The sequence below is a fragment of the Phascolarctos cinereus genome, unplaced genomic scaffold, assembly GCF_003287225.1.
Source record: "Phascolarctos cinereus isolate Bilbo 61053 unplaced genomic scaffold, phaCin_HiC Scaffold_9;HRSCAF=440, whole genome shotgun sequence".
Taxonomy (NCBI): Eukaryota; Metazoa; Chordata; class Mammalia; order Diprotodontia; family Phascolarctidae; genus Phascolarctos; species Phascolarctos cinereus.
The window spans coordinates 112,438,028-112,451,989 of NW_027556402.1; the positions used below are offsets into that span (position 1 = coordinate 112,438,028).

Genomic DNA, 13,962 nt, shown 5'->3' on the forward strand with positions numbered 1-13,962 from the left:
GATGAGAATAGAATTTTGAAAGGTTACTTGTCTTTTCCCCATTAGAATATAAATACTTCATCCTTTTATAAGCTCTTCCTATTGCTCAGTGGTATTTGCTTCTTTATATTTCTCTTGAATCCTGCATTTCTGTTTCGAAAATTTCTGCTCAGCTCTTTTCATCACGAGTACAGGGAAGCTTCTTTCACCAAAGGGCCATTTTCTCTTGCAAGATTATACTCAGTTTTGCTATGTGTGTTATTCTTGGTTATAAGATTCTATCTTTTGCCTTTTTGAATAAGAGGCCTGTAGAGGCTTGGCTAGTAAATAGCAATGGGTAACATAGACAAAGCAGTTTCATTTGGCTTAGTCAACTTGAGGCTGAAATTTGACAGCAGCAGTTATCCTGTATAACTATCATAGGACACTGGCCTCATGATAATCCTGGGCATTCTGTACCATGTATGAGAAACAAAATTCATATCACCCTCTTATCCTGGAAGAGCCTTCCATACCTATAATCCCTTCCTCCACTGGTGAGTTCCTCTTGGAACCTCCATTTTGTCTTTTCTTTTTTTTTTTTTGGTTAGGCAGTGGGGTTAAGTGACTTGCCCAGGGTCACACAGCTAGTAAATGTTATATGTCTGAGGCCAGATTTGAACTCAGGTCCTCCTGAATCCAGGGTCGGTGCTCTATCCACTGCACCGCTTAGCAGCCCCTGGAACTTCCATTTTGAGGAAGTGCCTAGACTAGCCATGGTCGTTTCCTGCCTATCTCAGTATGCTTTTCAGCTCCCTTTTATGTATTGTTTTCCCTCATTATAATGTAAGTTCCTTGAGGGCCAGGACTATTTTTCTTTGTATTTGTATGCCCAGTACTTAAATTAGTATCTGACACAGCATATTCTTATAATAAATTCATGTTGACTTGACTTGGAATATTAAATTTCAGTCTCCACACTTTTATAATGTCACCTCCCAAATTCAAAGAAAGATAGAAAATGGGGATTGTGTATGGAATTATGAATCCATCAAAGAACTTTGTTTTCTTTTGAACTATATATTAAAATTTTTAACTGCTTATAAAACAGAGAGTATGCTTTGATCTGCTCAGACCCCATAGTTCTTTTTCTGGATGCAGATAGCATTTTTTATCATGAGACCTTTGGAGATGTCTTAGATCCTTGCATTGCTGAGAAGGGCTAAGTCTATCAAAGTTAGTCATCGCACAATGTAGCTGTTACTGTGTACAATATTCTTCTGGTTCTGTTCACTTCACTCAGCATCAATTCATGTATATCTTTCCAGGTTTCTCTGAAGTCCACCTACTCATTTCTTATGAAACAGTAATGTTCCATTACCTTTATGTACTACAACTTGTTCAACTAATTTCCAGTTCTTATGGCCAGACTGTTTAATGATAAACAGGAATTTATGTAATAAAGTAGTAAAAAAAAATTGAACTTGATGTATATTAAATATCATCAGATAAAAAAGAATTTTATATTTTTGTCATTCATTTGATAAGCGTTTATCAAATGCTTACTCTGTGCCCACATCATAAACCAGAGCTGACCAAGGCCAATCTCTTAGTTTATAGTTTCATTCCAGTTTTTAAGATTTGGCATGAAATGAAACATTTGTGGAATGTTAAACAGTTAACAAAAGGAGGTTTACTTAGCCATAGCATAGAAGGACTACTCAACAAGAATTTAACACTTGGCTTGGGCTTCATTTCTATATAATCTATACTCCTTGGCAATTTGTTATGACCTCTCTGGCTGGAGGGCATCTGCCAAGTCTGAAGAGCTCTGACTTCTTTTGCAGTCAGTCTCTTATTTTTTTAAGGTGACCGGGGTGCTGAATCAGGGACCTGGAGTCTTAGTCTTCTGAGCTAGTTAGGTTTGGAAGTCATTTTCCTTTAGTTTTAGGGGAAAAAAAACTAGCTTTGCTTACGTGGTTGGGCCCCTGATAGATAACATTCTTTCCCTTCCCAGGCACTGTGAAAAAATTGTTAGGGTACAAAGACTTACAAAAGAGTCTGTGTCTGTCCTCATGGAAATTGTATTCTAGTAACAGTAAATAGCATGTATATGGAAAAATAAATACAAGGTATTTATCTGTACAAAGTCAGCCACTTATTCAGAGTCCATTTGCGTGACTCCATGTTTAATCTTGCTTAGACTTTGAGTAGTGTGCAACCAGCCAGCAGAAATGACAGTCTTGTGCACATGTGCATTTAGACATGGGGAAGAGTTGAGGTGGCAATAATACCTGTAAACAATCAGCATACTTTTGCCTTGATTTGGAAGTTGTTTGCTCATGTATGTAAAATTGGGGGCCCACTCCAGCTGCTTGCTGCTTTAGTGTGCTAATAAAAGTATTTTTGCCTTTCTTTTACCTGAGTTTGTCTCATTGAATATGATGAGGTCCAAACCAGATTTCTCTTTGCATCTCTGTCATTGAAAAGCTTAAGTAAAATAATTTATATTTTCATTTTGGCAATTGTTAGTTCTTAATTTTAGGATAATAGTTTTTCTCCATGTTGCTTCTATCTAAATTCCTTTCTGGGCATGAGGAAAAGTATATTTCTCAGTTTACTCCCTGAGATTTATCCCTATTTTTAAGTTTCATAGCATGAAGATTATTTCATACTTAATAAGAGACAAATTGATTTTGATTTTTTCCTTGTGCCTTCTATTGCCTAAGCTTAGGGAGAAAATTAGACCCAGGATGTTGTATAAACTTTAACATTTTTGTTTGTATATATACACACATACATATACATAGTTACTCTAAATATATGTAATTAAATATATACGAGATAGATTCTGAAGCTGTAAGTTACATGTGTACGGGTATTGTTGAGGAGTGAGGTGTTCTACATAAGGGAATTTTTGAGATAACTGCAGCTTATTCCTTTAAGGACCAAAATAAGTATTTTTTCACTTAAGCTGTTCTAAAGTGCTTTATTTGTTTTCTTGCCTTCTTAAAGACTATAGGGCACAATCATGACTTCAGACGGATGGTGAAACATGCTTTATGCTTCAGTAGAGAGATAGTAGACTGTTATTGTAGAACATTACCAAACAAGGCAATGTGTTGATTTGTTTTATTTAATTGTATTTCTTTTTCATGACACAGGGTTCTTTTAGGGGTTGGAAGCAGTCATTGGTGAATGATAGCAATACTTTTAAAAACATAATCAAACTGTTTTTTAAAGAAAAAAAATATATATAGGACATAATTTTTTTTGTGACCCAGAAATTTTTTGTTATTGCTTAGTACTTTGATGTAGTGATAGGCCTATTGAGGTGTTTAGGTAGCTCCATCTCCCTCTACAGTAAATGGTCACAGATTGCTGTGCTTTTTGAGTTTTATCTATTTTTTATAGATTTCTTTTTAACATAGTTTTTATTGATATCTTTTGTTTTTACTTGACTTTAATGTCTCTTTTGTAACCTTCCCTCTCCCCTCTCCCCTCTCCCTAGCTTTCCCTTATAATAAAGAATAAAAAGAAAGGGAAAAAAAAGTTTTGCAAAACCAACCAGCGGTATAAAAGTCCGACATCATCTGCAATTCCATAGTTTTTCTTTTATCTCCTTCATTGTTAGACTTGTTTGTCACTTTTTACTGCTATCAACATTATCTGTTCCTAGGTACTCTTCCAGTCAAACTCATAATTAGAATTTACTGCATATAAACTGTTGTGGATTGGGAAATCAGCTAGCTAAGCATTTAAATGATGCTTAAAATGAGAGTAAATTGGGGCAGCTAGGTGGCGCCATGGATGGAGCACCAGTCCTGAAGTCAGGAGGACCTGAGTTCAAATCCGGCCTCAGACCAAACACTTGACACTTACTAGCTGTGTGACCCTTGGCAAGTCACTTAACCCCAATTGCCTAAAAGCAAAAACAAAAAAAAAGAGTAAATGAAGATTTGAGATTTTGCTAAGAGAAATATGCATGAACTTGATGCCATCTATTTCGGCCGCTTACAGAATTCTTTTGCTTTCTCTCATCCCCTCTCACTTTTATTAATGGAATCAGATTTTATTAGAAGAATATATAGGGCAGTCCTGGGGAAATAAAGAGACATCATAGCAAAGAAAGAGTTAGGTATCAGAAAGATTTGAGTACCAACTGTGTGACTGTGTTTGAATCCGTAAACCTTCTAGAGTCTCATTTTCTTCATCTGAACATAAGGATGGTAGTTCTTACCTCACAAGGATATTAGGCAGATCAGATGTGACAATATATATGATAGAAGTGGTTTGCAAAATTCAAAGCCATAAAATATTGGCTACTACTTTTAAATTATTGCTAATAGAGATTGCTGGTCAGTTACAGTTAGATCAATCCACAAATATTTATTGACTGTCTACCTCAATGATCACAACTATTGTATACTTTGAAGGATACAGAAATATATTTCATGGCCCTTGCTCTTAAGGAATTTACACGTGGGGGAAAAAAGATTCAGGTGCATGAGCTAACACTGAAGCAATGATATAGTCTATAAAATTACTAAATTATGTAGTACATAGAATAAAGTGCTGTCGAGTGAGTTAAGAGAGGCATCACTGTGTGCTGGACAGTGAATCAAGAAAATGCCATGGAAAATGGAATTGAAAAGAAGAATAGTTTGCTCAATTCTCATTTATCTGTGAAAGTAGGGGATTAGAATAAAATGAGTGATATTACTGGATTATTCCAATTTCTTGATTGTGTTCCATATAGTTAAGTTTGCTAAATAAAATGATCAGATGCCTGAGGTGTTAATGTATTTATACTTTTTTTCACATGCCTCTGAATTACTCAGATAGATATTTGATCTCATCAATATGATTATTTTCTCCAAAGATGTAGATTGCAATCCATACGTGACTGTCCTTTCTATATAACTCTTTTTCATGCCATCTCAGTGTGCTAGAGATCTTCCTTGCTTTCTCTTAACGTCATAAGGATGCCAGTTGAACACATGGGCTATCCATCTTGCTGTCACTATGTGGCCATTAAAAAAACCCAACAAATCTTTCTCTGAGATCCTTTACTCTGTTGCTTTTGTGTAATTCTATATTTATAATATGGATAGAATACTGGGCTTAGAATCAAAAAGACTGAATTTTAATATGAACTCAGATTCTTGTTAGCTGTGTGACCTTGGGCAAGTCACTTAATAGCTATGTGCCTCAGTTTCTTCATCTGTAAGATGGGGATCATTATAGCATTTAGCCTCCAGGATTTAAGAATTATAAGGATCAAATGAGAAAACATATACAAATTGCTTTGCAAACCTTAAAATACTATATAAATGTGTGCCTACATCCATTGTGTATTCTTCATTGCCCTTGTGGTGATCCTCAGTTTTGATTCTTTGGCTGCTGTAGTATTCCATGACTAACAGCCATTATAATGATAATCACAATAATATTGGTATTATAAAGTTGTACCATTGGCTTAGGGAAAAGATTGGGGTCAGTAAAAGACTTTCATAATTTTCCAAAGGCAAGCTAACATGCTCTCCTCTTGTTTGACTTCTAGGCTTTCTCTGTTTTCATTTGTCTGTCACAGAGAGATAAATGCAGATACACATGCATGCACACTCTGATGGATGAGCTCTATAGGTTGTTCATCTGAATATTGTAGTCTTGATAGTAGACATTTGTCATTCATTTAGTGTTTCTTTGCAGATAGTTAAACCAAATTCTTTTGAGTGATTATGGCTTTCATTTAAGAGGCTCTAAAATTCTGAGCCTGATAATATCATGTCATCTGCAAAGACAAACATCTGGAAGATTTCACTGTCTATAGGAAATCTCCCTTTAATTGGGACAAACATTAAATCTCTATGGTAGTGACAAACACCTTTGGTAAGCATATGTCTTTCTGTTTTTATGCCTTGCTTTGTATTAATGTTAAGAGGATATTTAAACAAGGTTATCTGTTAAATCTTTCAAGGAGTCATGTTATTTTGACATCTGTATGGGACACAGCTGGTTGGAGAAAGACTTTAAAGCAGTGCTTTGTTCTGTCTCTGCAAATGCAGACCCTCTTGAATGCCTTTCTTTTTTTGGGGGGAGGGAGGAGTAGCAAGAAGCTCCCAGATTTTTTTTCCATACATTTGAAATATTTTTCCCTGCAGAAATGTTGAGAATTAATGCTTCATTGATTTCAAGATTATATTATCTCCAGTATGGACTCACTATAAATACTTGGTCTACTCCAACTGCTTTTCTCATGTTTGCGCTCTAGTGTTGTTTCTACTTCGTCAAAAAATTTCATCTAGAAGTGAAGCTAGAGCCCTAATGTGGGGCTTTCACTAATCTTGAAGATAATTTGTTATAAAAGTCTCTTAAGGCAGTTTCCATCTTTGGTCTGTTTTCTTTCTTCCAGTTTCATCCTTAAAAGTCCTGGGGATAACTCTGCTTAGTTGGGTCTCTTGCCAAGGTTCTTTATATTGTTTTTTTCTTTCTACTGCTGCTTGTTTCATTAGGCATTTCAGTTTATAATCTTCCATCAACCTTTTTCCTATGATTTTGCAAATGAAGTTGTTTTAAACGTGTGTTGCCCTTGACTGCTACATCTTTTTGCTTGGCAAATAGGTCAAAGCATTTGCAAATGATAGTCTTTTTTAGGCTCTTTGTTCTTGTTATAGCAGTTGATTTACATCAGTCATACTTGTATATGAAGTTGTTTGCTGTCAGCATCCTTTATCATACGCATTTTCTACTTTTCCATTTCAAAATTTGTTTAAATAGATTAGGTGGGAGTTATTTTAATTGTACTTCATGTCTCCTAGTTTTATATTAATTTTATCTTTGCTCAAATAGATAGTTTGTATATAAACAGGTTATCTAGAAATGATTCCCATATTAGTAATGTGTTATTAAGGTCTCATCAATTAGCAAATATCTATTAAATATTTACTGTATTTTGCCAGGGAGGCAACCAGATGTCTCAGTGAAAAGAGTGCTTAGCCTGAAGTCAAGAAGATCCGAGTTCAAATGCAGCCTCAGAAACTTATTAGCTGTGTGACCCTGAGCAAATCACTTAATCTCTGTTTGCCTTCCAAATCCCCTGGATAAGGAAATGTCAAACCAGTCCATTATCTTTGTCAGTAAAACCCTATGTATAGTTATGGTCCACGAGGTCACAAAGAGCCCACATGACTGAACGACTGAACAACAACATACGTTTTGCCAGGCACTAACCTGTAGGGATACAAAGAAAAAACAAAACCAATTCTTGCCCTCAGGAGACTTAGATTGTAATATGGGAAGTAACATATAAAAATCAACACGTGGAGGATAGATCCATAACATATGATTACAAGGGGAGAGCTTCTGTTAGGGGAGGAGGGTTGGATTAATAAGTGATAATAGAGATGAAAAACTAGAGTTATATGTATTTTAAAGTGAGAGGAAATTTATTAATTATGGAACAAGCATTTCAGAGGGCATGCTAGAAGGTCCAGGCAGACCTGGAGTGGGACATTAAGGGGTATATGGTTGAGGGGGATGGCAATGAGGAAATGGACAAAATGAGTTTGGGGAGGCAGAGATGGTTTTTTGACAACAGGAGATTTAGTACCATAGAGATGGGGAAAGTAGGGAGGTGTAGCAATATGTTAATCATTGAGAAATTAATCTAGGAAGAGTAATAGTGAGTTCTGTTCGTGAAGGTAGGTGACTAGAAGGTACAGGACCTACTCTTTAGGTGTTGACTTAGCTCTTAAGATCTAGGAGGTATTGGAAGTAACTGATACGAGTAGGAGGTGATTGTTTCTGACCAGAAGGCTGCCGTGTCCTGTGCATAATTTAAAAAAAAATCAATCAGTAAAAATCCACCTTCTTCTCCCCTTATTGAGAATGAAAGACAAACTAAACCTCTTTTATAAACATGTATCATTTAGCAAAACAAATTTCCACATTGGCCATGTCCCAAAATATATTACTCATTCTACACTCTGAGGCCTTTACCTCTCTAGCATATTTCATCATTAGTCTTGTGGAATCGTAGTTGATGGTTACACTGATCAGAATTCCTAATTCTTTCTTGTCTTTACCATATTTTTATTAGTGTATAAATTGTTCTTGTAGCTCTGTTCACTTCATTTTGCATCAATTCATGTAAGTCTTTACAGGTTTCTCTGAAACCATTCTCTTCATTATTTCTTAGAGCACAGTAGTATTCCGTCTCATTTATATCCCATAACTTGTTTAGCCATTCCCCTCATTGATGGGCACCACTTCAGATTCCCCTTTTTGCTACCTTAAAAAGGACTATAAATATTTTTTGTATGTTCTTAGAGTTTGTTTTACATAGGACTAACCTCCCACTTAACCTATCCTTCCTCTAATTCCTTCTTCCTTTTCCCCTTTCCCTATTTCCCTGTTGAGTGAAATGTATTTCTGTACTCAACCCTGTGTCTGTGTTATTCTTTCCTTCTTTGATGAGCTCAGATGTGAGTGAGGCTTAGGTGTCTGCTGCTTGCTTCTCACCCTTCCTACTTGTTTGTATAGATGTCTTCCACTCTGATTATATGAGAAAAATTTCCCCTAACCTTCCCTCCCTAATCTTCTTTTCTGCTCTCTTTTCATTCTTCTTTGAAGATCAGCAAGACATAGTGGAACCATGCTGATGTCCTGGGAATAATTTGGGGAGCTCAGGAGGTATTTGGGTCTGGCCCTGTGCCCTTGGGAGGTTGGGAAATCTAGTGAAGTGGCCAGAGATGGTTTGTGCTGCTCCACTCACCATGTCCAACATTTCGTTCTTGAAGAAACTATCAGAGATCTCTAGGTAGGATTTTCATGTTTAGTCTATAGTTCTGGATTTTCTCATTCCTTACTACTGATCTGTATTTTCCAAATTTTTTTTTTTTGCTGTCTTTACCTATGCCTACCTTTGCATGGAAGTCACTGAGTATCAAAGTACATGTTGGTTAAATTTGGAGGGTCTTAACAAGTTTTTTATACAATTTATCTACCACCTTTATTCTGAAACAGATATTGACTTTTAAACTGTAATTATTTCCATGGTCATCTTTTTGCAGATGCTTTTTATGAACACTGCAATATGAAATAACCAGATGTCCCATAAAATGTTGTCTTTGGGCATATAAATGTTTCTTGTATTTAAATCATATCATCAAGTTCAAAATAAAGACTTTACCTGAGCTCATAAGCTCCAGTGAATTCTGTTATAATCTATATGTAAATCACTCTCAGATCTGTTTATCCAGCCCTAACTTTCCTTCTGACTTTCAGTCTCATATCTCTAACTAATTATTAAGACATCTCGAGCCAGATGTCTTATAGATATTTTAAAATACATGGCTTCTCTTCTTGGACATTCTTATTACTCCAGTACAAGCCCTTGTCACCTCACTGTTGCAATATCCTGATGGTTGATCTCCGTGCCTCAAGTCTGTCTTTGCTCTTCATCTTCCACTCAGTGGTCCAGGTGATCTTTCTAAATTTAGCATAGGACTGGTCATGTCAATCCCACTCCCATTCAGGTAACTCCTGTAACTCTCTACTACCTCCAAGGTCAAATATAAAGTCCTCTTTTTGGCTTCTAAAGCTTTTAATAATCTGACCTTTTCCTATCTTTCCAGTCATACAAATTGTGCCCCTCCATGTACTCTAAGATACTAGCTTCCATGATGTTCCTTCCATAAGACACTTCATCTTCCAGCTCTGCATTTTTCATTGGCTGTCCCCAGTGACTGCAATGCTGTCCTCCTCATCTCCACCTTCTGGCTTTCCTGCCTTCTCTCAAATCTCACCTAAAGTCTCACTTCTTACAAGTTTTTCCTAGTCCTCCTTAATCATAGTATCTTCTTCCTGAGATTATCCTCAATGTATCTGGTGTATATTTTGTTAGTACCTAGTTGTTTACATGCTATCCCCCACTCTACTGTCCTTGAGAACTGGGACTGTTTTTGCATTTCTTTGTATCCGTAGCACTTAGCCAGTGCCTGGCACATGCTATGTCTTTATCAGTGCTTCTTGACTTGACTCTTTCTTTACCAAAGATGTTTGTTTCTTATACTTTTTTTTTTTGCTTTATTATTCATAGAAGAAAAACAACAGTGAAGACATTATGTATTTATGCAGACTACAAATCAGATGAAAGCTATACTCCAAGCAAGATCTCCGTCAGAGTAGGAAATAATTTTCACAATCTTCAAGAAATCAGAGTAAGTCAATTATAGCTTTTCAAAGGTACCATCTTTTTAGTTCTTTGTTCAGTATTGTAATAACTTTTTGATAGAAACAAGTTACTATAACATGAAAGAAAAATTTTGAGTATTTTTAAAAATGCAGTTTCTGCATTCTCTTTTGGAGCTATTTTAGAAATATTTCATTTTCCTTTTTTCTTGAATTTTACTTGATTTATGAGGCTTTTTTCAGAAAAACTATGCTTTGGAAATGTAAAATCAACGAGCCTGTGATTGGCGTTTTTGCTAATGAAAATAACTAACTTTTGTTAAGCGCTTTACAAATATCATCTCATTTTATCTTCATAGCAACACTGGGAGGTAGGTGCTCTTATTACCCCCATTTTACAGTTGAGGAAATGGAGATAGACTGAAGTTAAGTGATTTGCCTAAAGTCACACAGCTAATAATTGTCTGAGACTGGATTTGAATTCAGGTTTTCCTGACTCCAGCTTCCATTCTCCAATCGCTGTGACACCTCACTGCCTTATCCTAGAAGGGAATTTATTTTGCTTGACCAACCAAAATTCCAGAGTATTCATGAAGAAACTTACTACTCACCTCCACATAGAGAGTCGGTCAACTCAGAGTACAGATTGAGGCTTGTGGATTTTGTTTTATTTTGTTTTGTTTTTGGACATAGCTAATGAACATATAGGTTCTTTTCCTCTTTGATGTATTTCTGTACCAAATTGTGTATGTGTTTAACCCTTCTTTGTTCATTTCAAGTGAGAGTGAGGTGTATCTAATGCACAATCCACTCACTCTTTCCTCCATGTTTGTATTATTCTTTTTCACATACCCCATCATGAGAAATTACAAGTTACACTCCCTTCTTCCTCCTATTTACACTACTGTATTCCTCCTTTTACCCTCCCTTCTGTTTCCACTCTTAAGACTCTCAGAACAGCATCGGTTCACCTTCAAAACCTCTGTTTTTCTCATTTAACTCTCTCAGTACGTTTGAAGACATTGAAGTTGGGATGGTTTTCTTCTTCCTGTTATGCTGTTATCTTTACATCTACATACACTTCTACTTTACTGAGATTTGAAGTCTTTTTCCTTGTAGGATTATGTTCAGTTTTGCAGGATAAGTTATTCTATAATATCTGGGCAATTTTTATTTAAGATTTCTTGAAATCTACTGTCCAGGATGTTGTTATCATGGTTTTTAGAGAGTTCAGTAATTTTAAATTATTATCTCTCCTTGACCTGTTTTCCAGGTTAGTTGTTTTTTATGTCATGTATTTTACATTTTTTCCCCAATATTCTGATTTTGTTCTAATATTTCTTGCTGTATCATAGGGTCATTGATGTTTTGTCTTTTCTCATTTTTGGAGTCCATTGAGTAACATTTGCCATTTTATGTTTTATACTGTTCTCTTTTCTTTCCTCCAGAGCTTTCATTTCATTTTTAAGACTCTCTTCCTTTTTTTCTTCTAAGTATTCATGTAATCATCATGGGAGATCTGTTTTTTCCCTTGAGTCCCTGCTTGCAGTTATTAGCGCAACACTATCTCCTAGGTTGCATTTTGGGGCATCTCTGGATATAATTCCTTGTAGTGGTTGGTATTTTCTTTGGTTTACTCATCTCTTTTGGCTTAGTTTTTTAATTAATGCTTCATGTCAAGGCCAGGTTCTGCTCCCTGCTGTGCTTTTAGGTGGAGTGATTACCTTTGCTTGGTCTCTTCCTGGCTCATCTCCATCTCTACTCTGACATCTTGCTCTCATTGTTAAGTGTGCTTGGATTTCAGAGGTTCAGTTTATTTGAATCTTTAGGGCCCTCTATAGTATCCCAGGACAGAATGCTACAGAACTCAGAACCCTGTGGTATCCTGATACTCCTAGTGACTTCCAGGGCTCCTGACATGGATTCCTGACCACCCTAGGGTTTTCTGGTAGAGCCTTCTTTTTCTGTTGCTGCAAGATTAGAATCCTGCAGGTTGTACATGTCTCTGGCCTCTCTGATGGGGCTGGGAGGCTACTGGCATGATTGCTGGAGCTGCCAGTGGTTTTGTTGACCTCCCACTTTCCTGTGTCCTTGGAATTCAGGATGGCTTTTTGTGCAATTTTAGGATGTAAGAAGTCACTTAGCATTGAAATTTCTCATTAGACTTATTGGTCTTTTCAGGATGATGGGATTTTAGGTTTTTGCTTGTTGTAAGAGAACTAAGTTGCCTGTTTAGAAATCTATATTAGCTGAAAGTCCCTAACATGCTTTTAATCTCTTTTTTGTTTGGATCTCATGTACTTGTAGGCTTTTTTCCATTTGTTGTTGTTCAGAGCCCTGCTGCATTTGTTATTTAGTGGTGATTTGTGGAAGGGTGAAAAGTAAACCAATTTTGATTCAATTCATTTGGGAGAGGTAAGCATGGACTATTTGAAATGTCCACTAGATGGCATTGTTGTCCTTAATTGCTAGGTTTATGTCTTATTTCTAATAATGTTCACTTTCAATGGCAATGTTCTTATTTCACACTGATTTGTTGTTTGTTTTTATATGCACATGTAATACACACATGCTTCTGTGTGTGTATATGCATGTGTACTCACACATATAGTGTATATATTTATATACATATATGTATGTAGGTATCTGTATATACATATAAATATACAAACTTATAGATACCTACATTACCCATGCAATTTTTAATAAAGAAATTTAAGTATTCCTGTGTAGGGTTTCTAGCTTCATGTATTAAAGAAAAGATATTATAAACCCTTTTAAAAATATTACTAATTTTGATAGTAACTCAGTATTTTAAATAGTTTAAAAACTATAATTTTGAAACAGTGGTTGGAGGCAGTTGTGTTTTTATGCTGCTTAAATGGTAACGATAAAGTATAAAAAATTCAGAAAGCTATAGAAGAAAATGATTCTTTTTGGTAATCTCCTTAATTTTACCTTAAGTATGGTAGTATAGGTCTATACACACCCACCACACACACATACATACATACATACATACATATATACATACATACATATGTATATTTCCACTATTTTGCTGAGAAGCAGTAACACTCAGTGTACTAGACAGTCATAGAATTGGTATCCCTGTAGAGCTGGAATAGCACACTAAGCCAGTTTGCCACTGAGAGACTAGAAGCTTTGGTCACTACTATAGAATCTTATCACTGAATACTGTGGAGCTTGTAGAGAATTTGGCTGGCGTTTGAATAGCTTCCATTTGATGAATTTGTTTCACCACTTTCCTGCTTTTATAAGTTAGAGAGAAGGAGAAGAAACAGCACTGTTTTCTTTTAAAAAGCCAAGGTGAGGAGGACACTAAGCTTATTTTCAAATTCTTCCACTGAAAGTTCTACATTATTTTGCTTTATTGATGGTTCTTCTGACTCAGAGGCTAAGACAGATCATTAAATTAGTGTGAACTCTTACAAGATCTTTTGAGCAAAACTGTGCATAACCATTCCATTGGTTGTGGGACTGGTTAAACTGAATGGAAAATCCAACTGAATTTAAATAAAAAAAAGGTTTTTCCCCCCATAAATGTTTCCCAGTGCACAAAAATTTAGAGTATATTATAGGTTGCTTTGATTTATTTTCTTCTCTAAGTCAAATCAACAATCATTTATTAAGCATCTGCTGTGTGTCTGCACTGTACTAAGCAAGTATTGGGGATATAAATAAAGGTAAAAAACAGTCCCTCCTCTTGAGGAGTTCCCAGTGTAATGGTGAAGACAACATGCAAACTATGTACAAACAAGCCATCTACACCATCAATTGGAGATAGTC

At 35.9% G+C, this 13,962-nt stretch overlaps 1 protein-coding gene across 1 annotated transcript in view; it reads left to right on the forward strand.

Annotated features, from left to right (window-relative positions):
• ANAPC10 (anaphase promoting complex subunit 10) overlaps window positions 1–13,962 on the forward strand; it is a 120,861-nt gene that overhangs the window by 33,992 nt on the left and 72,907 nt on the right. Inside the window, exon 4 of the mRNA XM_020978287.2 lies at window positions 10,061–10,181. Coding sequence (XP_020833946.1) covers window positions 10,061–10,181 — 121 coding nt within the window. The remainder of the gene's footprint in view (window positions 1–10,060; window positions 10,182–13,962) is intronic.